General features: G+C 32.5%; 1 protein-coding gene across 1 annotated transcript; it reads left to right on the forward strand.

Moving 5' to 3' along the window:
- Positions 1 to 2100: 2100 nt before the first annotated feature.
- LOC133284688 (glucan endo-1,3-beta-glucosidase 2-like) lies at positions 2101 to 6611 on the forward strand (the record flags this gene model as incomplete). The annotated part of the gene is made up of 4 exons (XM_061481760.1): positions 2101 to 2155; positions 4957 to 6207; positions 6327 to 6354; positions 6455 to 6611. Coding segments are annotated over 4 exons (1491 nt in total), but the record flags the coding sequence as incomplete, so codon positions are not given.
- Between the last annotated feature and the right edge of the window lie 770 nt (positions 6612 to 7381).

Genomic DNA, 7381 nt, shown 5'->3' on the forward strand with positions numbered 1-7381 from the left:
TGAGTCATTATCCTCACTGCTCACAGCTAGCCCCATCCGTTGCAACCTGTTTCACTAAAAATCTGCTCCCCCTGAAGGATCATTGCAGCCAAACAACCACAAACAGTCAGCAAAACTGGTAATCCTAATCAAATCACAATTTATATAACTCAAATATAGTAATCAAATTAAATATATAATTACATAATAATTGAATCAAATATCAACTTCATCATATATATAAAATATTCTCATCATAATCACATCAAATATCACCTTCAATATATATTCACATCGAATCAAATTTACTCATAATCTTTATTAAGTTCATTTAGTGTATGTAGTGAATTTAGTGGATTTAGTGGGAAGAGAACCATGGTAGACCTGGAAAACCCTGTTGCCAGTCTACCCCGTGACCTGGAAAACTCTGTTACCAGCCACGTATAATCAAAATTGGCCATCATCAAAACATCAAATCATAGTGTGCACACCTCTTCCCAAAGTTACCAGATACCACTTTGGGAAGAACGGAAACATCATTCACATCAAATAAATATCAAAGGCATAAAGCCCAAAGGTTGTGTTCATCACTTTCAGGAGGTACCGTCTCAAAAGCTATCTTCCCACTATTATTTATCACAATCACACACAATCAATAAAATTCAATATTGTCACAATCCTTATAATTGGAAAATTTCCTCAAATATTTTTCATAATTTCCACATGAATTTAATCAAGAGTATAATTTCCAAATTAAATTTTTCAAGAATATCATAATTTCCAACTCTATCATAATTTTCAAATCTATTATCCAATAATATCATAATTTTCATATTCAACATCTATCAGAGTAAAACTCAAATCCAATCATCATATCATAATTTTCCAGATCAGAACTCAAAGAGTAAAACTCAAATCCAATCATCATATCATAATTTTCGAAATCAGAATCCAAAGAGTAAAACTCAAATCCAATCATCATATCATAATTTTCGAAATCAGAATCCAAAGAGTAAAACCCAAAGTCCAATAATTATCCAATTAATTTCTAGAGGATAAAAGAATTTAATTTAAATACCCTAAGGGTTACATATAATATATGAAAACATCCAAAAATTCCCTAAGGATTAAAATTACATTTAACAAATTTAATATAAAATTATCCTACGATCACCTAGAGGATTATGTATACCAAATTTCATCGAAAACTAATTTAAGATGCCCTAAGGATCAAGATTACATTAGACAAAGTTTCTTATCAAAGTTAATCTATTATTTCTAAAGCATTAGGATTATACCCAACAAATTTCATTTAAAACTAACCTAAGAGCACCTAGGGATTAGGATTACATATAAGGATTATGCCTAAATTTCATATAAAAGAGATAACCTACAAATACCTAGGGATTATGATCACCTAGAGATTAGGATTACATAAATTTCAAATAAGTTATTGATTATTCCATGAAGATTAGAATCACATCTAATAAATTTATAATAAAACAAAACTATAGTGCCTAAGCATCGAGATTACATCAAACAAAAATTCATACAAAGCTAACCCTTGACTCTCTAGGGATTAGGATTACCTGGTCTCCATGTTGGTTATCTTCTAGAAGAAAAGTGATTTGGGGAAGAAAAGCAGTTGGTAACCAAAAGAAAATAATAATAAATAAAATAAATAAAAATTTGAAGTAAAAAGAGAGAAAATAAGGGAGAAGAGAAACGGAGAAATGCTGAGGATTGTAAGTGATTTGGTTTGGTTAGGTTAAGCTCCTATTTATAGCTGTAGTTTTGAAACTGATACATTAACTACAAGTAATATCAAAAGTCATATACTTATTTCAATTATTGAAACTGCAAGTAATATCAATGGTCATCATAATTATTTTAACTATTATTAGAATATCAATGGTTACAAAATTAAATAAAAATAATAATTGTCATTTACTAATTAAATGATAACCAACCATAACTGCTGAACGTTGCAACTAAAACCACCACTAATTAAGGTTATAATTTTATAGTCAAATTATGACACACTATTAGCAATAAATGCCTATAACACTATAAGGGTATGCACTATTATTATTATTATTATTATTATTATTATTGTTGTTGTTGTTGTTGTTGTTACTATTTTTCTGGTATATTACAAGCTCTGTATCACGATCATTATATTTTTTTAATCTTTTATTGGATAATAATATGTGATTTATTATTTTTTATATTAAAATATTTGAAATTTTTATCAATTTTTTAGATATTCGAATATGTTTATAATTTTTTAATATGAATTATAGAATTGCATATAATTACCGGGTCATGCAGTTGAACCAGTGATCTGGTACCTCAACCGGGTTAACGATCGAGCCGATTTTAATAACATTGGTACTTGAGCTTTTATGATTATAGATCCTCAAGATACATTTTGATTATTTCAAATGTCTTTATCCGTAAACATTAATAAAGTAAATAAAGATAGATAAAATAGAAAAAGTATATGCTCTAAATATTATTCATGAAATAATGTCAAAATATAAGGTGTCATTTGAATATGAAATGTCTCTGGCACACCTATACTAACATCTTTGCGAACTCCAAGATAAAGCCACTTCATTTTTTAAAATTTTTATGGGGTTTGTCAAATATATCCTCTCTCTTTTTTTCTTTTAAAAAGTTATTATTTATTAATTATTTAATTATTTATTTCACTCCTAAAATAACTCTCTTCCCATCGTAAACCCAAACTTTGTTTCCCACCAATTCTTTGAAAGAAAGGTAAAATGAAAATCTTTGCAGCCTTGAATCTACTCATGGCCATGGGTAAGCACGTAAGCATCCACCCACAACATCGACTAAGGTATTTTCATGCTTGCATCTATGAGATCCGTACATCGCGTTTAAGTACCTGATGTCGTATTAGTCTAATCAAGTTGACCAATGCGCTTTCTTGGTAACTCTGAACTAGGAACAATGTTTAACAAATAATCAAATAATGTACTCAAGTCTTCATGATCATGATCTCATCATAGATGTTTCAGCTGCACCTTGATAGTTTGAAGAGCCTTTATCCACAAATAGAAATAAAGTAAATTGAGACATATAAAACAGAAACAGTAAATGCTCTAAATATTATTTGTGAAACATTGCCAAAGTATAAGGTGTCATCTGTATATGAAATTGTCTCTAGACACCTATAAAAAAATCATTGTGGATTCCAAGGTAAAGTCATTCTCCATTTTTTTTTAATTTTTACGGTGTTTGTCAAATATATCTTCTTTTTTTAACTTTTAAAAAGTTATTTTTATTAAATATTTGATTATTTATTTCACTCCTATAATAACTCTCTTCCCGTTAAAGATCCAAACTTTGTTTCCCATTGACTCTTTTGAAAGAAAGGTAAAAAGAAAATTTTGCGGCCTTGAATCAAGTCATGGCCGTGGATAAGCACGGAAGCGCCCACCCACGACATCGATTAAGCATTTCCATGCATGCATCTACGAGGTCCGTACTTCATATCACATGTAAGTAGGTGATGTCATACTAGTCTAATCAAGTTGATCAATGCCCTTTCTTGGAAACTCTTGACTAGGAACAATGTTTAGCGAATAATCAAATAATACATTTGAGTCTTTGTAATCATGATCTCATCAAAGATCCTTAAGATACACCTTGATTATTTCAAGGCTCTTTATCCGTAAACAGTAATAAAGTAAATAGATACACATAAAACAGAAAAAGTAAATGCTCAAAATATTATTCCTGAAATGATGCCAATGTATAAGGTGTAATTTGACTATGAAATTGTCCCTAGCACACATATACTAACATCTTTATGGATTTGAAGGTAAAGCCTTTTTTTATTTTATGGTGTTTGTCAAATATTTCCTTTCTCTGCTGAGGAGTTCTTTGTTATTGGATTCAGATTTTCTCACATTTAAAGTCACTTGTCCTCTGACTGTTCATTCCCCTTTGATATAAACATGAGTTGGCATTGTTCAGTTTGCACTGAAAAACTACATTTACTTGAACTGCATGGATTACTCACTGCATTGTTCTTATTACTCTCTTTTACTTGGTATAAACATGAGTTGGCATTTTCAGTTTGCCTATACTTTCTTGCTCACCCTTCAGAAAAGGATTTAAGGTGACTCCTTGCTGTTAAGCGTGTTCTATGAGATTTAGGGTCAGGTTTGAAGCACACCCTTCATTGCCTTTCATTTTCCCTAAGTACCTGGCACATCTTGGCTGTTAGTGTGTTCTATGAGATTTAATTAGTATTGAGGTTTGAAAGACATCTTATTGAGTTGTGTAGAGTGACGAATCAGCCTATTGTTCTTGTTTTCCCTTCTTTTTTTCCCATTTAGTCTCTAAGCATTCATATTTTTCTTTACATGATGCTTATTTTGACTGAAAGAATTTTTTATCAACAATTAATGTGTGTAAAATAACATGGAAAAAAAGAAGAGGGGTAGGTAGGCTTTATTGATTGATCTTCTTGAATGGCAATGCAGTGTACCTGTTAGTATTCAAATATATTAAATGTGGTAGGATGGCTCTGTTTGTCCTTATATTCAGTCATTTATTGTCTTCTTTCCCCACATATGGATATGTGTTTAGCACTTTACAGTACACTGGCGAAGTTATTTTCAAAATAAGCTTACTGTTTTAGGAAATTATCTATATTCTTGTTCAAATTTCTCAGGTCACACTAGATAAAACTTCAAAAGAAAGCAAATCAATTTCTTAAAATGCTTACATTTTACACGAGTCGAGCATATTGCAAGACAACATAATCAATTACATTATATTTTGCCCAAAAAAACCTTATTTGGTTTGAAGAGGCAAAATGTGCAAGAGAGTCTGCCTGCATATTCTTGCAAACCAAGCTAATGTTATTTGACTGGTTAACCTTTGATGAATTAAGTCTTGAGACTTATGTTTAATGGACCTTATGTTTGTTCCTTGCAGAACCATTCATTGGGGTGAATATTGGAACAGGTCTCTCAGACATGCCTCACCCTACTCAAGTAGTAGCACTACTTAAAGCCCAGCAAATTCGACATGTTCGGTTGTATGATGCTGACCAAGCTATGCTCATTGCACTTGCAAAGTCTGGAATTCAAGTTGTTGTGTCTGTCCCTAATGAAGAGCTCCTAGCAATTGGTCAATCAAATTCCACAGCTGCAAATTGGGTTTCCCTCAATGTGGTAGCACATTATCCAGCCACAAATATCACAGCTATTTGTGTTGGTTCTGAGGTTTTAACTACTCTCCCTAATGCAGCAAAAGTTCTTGTCAATGCTCTTAAGTACATTCACTCAGCACTTGTGGCATCCAATCTTGATCGCCAAATAAGAGTTTCAACACCCCTTTCCTCTTCAATCATCCTTGATTCATTTCCACCTTCCCAAGCCTTCTTTAACCGCTCATTGAATCCAGTCTTGGTCCCAATGCTTGATTTCTTGCAATCCTCTGGCTCGTATCTCATGCTCAACATCTACCCTTACTATGACTACATGCAATCAAATGGTGTGATTCCATTGGATTATGCACTCTTCAAACCTCTTCCTCCAAACAAAGAAGCTATTGATCCTAATACCCTTCTCCACTACACCAATGTGTTTGATGCTGTGGTTGATGCAGCATACTTTGCCATGTCTTTTCTGAATTACACTAATGTTCCTGTAGTTGTAACTGAGACAGGCTGGCCCTCAAAAGGGGACTCTAATGAGCCTGATGCAACAGCAGATAATGCCAATGCTTACAACAGCAATTTGATAAAGCATGTATTGAACATGACTGGAACTCCAAAACATCCTGGAATTGCTGTTAGTACTTACATCTATGAGCTCTACAATGAGGATACAAAGCCAGGGCCATTGTCAGAGAAGAACTGGGGATTGTTTGATGCAAATGGGGCACCTGTTTACATTTTACACTTAACAGGATCAGGAGCAGTGTTAGCAAATGATACCACAAATCAAACTTACTGCATTGCAAAAGATGGTGCTGATCCAAAGATGCTGCAGGCTGGAATAGATTGGGCATGTGGACCTGGCAAGGTGGATTGCTCTCCATTGCTGCAAGGAGAATCATGCTATGAACCAGACAATGTTATTGCACATGCAAATTATGCTTTTGACACTTACTATCATCAAATTGGAAAGTCTGCTGAGTCATGTGATTTCAATGAAATGGCTACAATCTCCACTTCTGATCCAAGTAAATTACCATTTCCTTCAAGATTATGAATATTGGGTTGGATATGCTTTATCAGATTTTGTAGTTCTATTGATGATTTCTTCTAGTAATAACTAAGGACATTTTTTTAATGACTGCAGGTCATGGTTCATGTAAATTTCCGGGAAGGTAGTACATTTATTTGCCTCTTTGCTTCATTTTGTTAACCATGTGTTTTTGTGTCATTGTTTTTGCTTACAAGAGATTGGTTTGTGTAAATGTTGTGCAGCCTTGGCAAAAACGGCACATTTTCTAATGTCACGGCAATATCAATGAATTCCACAAATTCATATTCTTCTGCCTGCAATATCCACAGATGTGGATTGAGAATTAGAAGCCTTTTAATGGGGATAGGACTTCTAATATGGGGAATTTTTTTGCTATGAAGTTATATTACTTGTCCAAAAATTTTGTGGCAGACAATGATGTTATGTACTAGTTTGGTTGCATGTTCAAATTGGCCAATTCACTTTTGTACAAAGGCCAGCTAATGGTTTGGACTGAATTAGGCTTCAATCGAATCATCATTCTTCTTTTCAATTAGAATTCAATCAATCTTTATCAATCGGTGACTAATTGCTGAAAATTTTACTGGTACAACAAGGTTCTCTTCCTGTGTTTTTTTTTTTTTTAACCTTCTGTGTTAGCATAGATTATATTTTGGTTATTGAGTAGTAAACGTGGGAAATTTTCCTTTTAATTAAGAATATATATGGCTCTGGTAAATCTTATGTTGGTGGAGGATTATATTTTCATTCCAAAAATAAAATAAAAAATGTCTTACTTTTCTATGTTGGTGAGTCTTCAGTTTTTGTCAGATAGTGTGCTTTAATTTTGTTTTGAAAACTTTTAATTTTACATTAACTTAGTTATTCAAACTTGGTTTTCTTTGCAGTAAAATTTGAATTAAGAAAGTTTGTAGTGAGGTTATTTATTATTTTTGTGGTGGTGAAAAAAAAAATTGGCGAAATTATTATTTAGGTATGGTTGATGAAAAATCACTTTTAAATATGGGTTCGTTTTTTCTGCGATCACTACAGATAAGTTATCTGCAGTAAACTCAATACGACGTCGTTTTGGGACGGAAATCATGATATTTTTGTAATTTTAATTTATTTCAGGATTATTATTTAGGTATGGTTGATGAAAAATCACT

Source organism: Gastrolobium bilobum, unplaced genomic scaffold (genome assembly GCF_033153095.1).
Source record: "Gastrolobium bilobum isolate Gb01-03AN ecotype WA unplaced genomic scaffold, APGP_CSIRO_Gbil_v1 utg6879, whole genome shotgun sequence".
In the NCBI taxonomy this organism is placed as follows: domain Eukaryota; kingdom Viridiplantae; phylum Streptophyta; class Magnoliopsida; order Fabales; family Fabaceae; genus Gastrolobium; species Gastrolobium bilobum.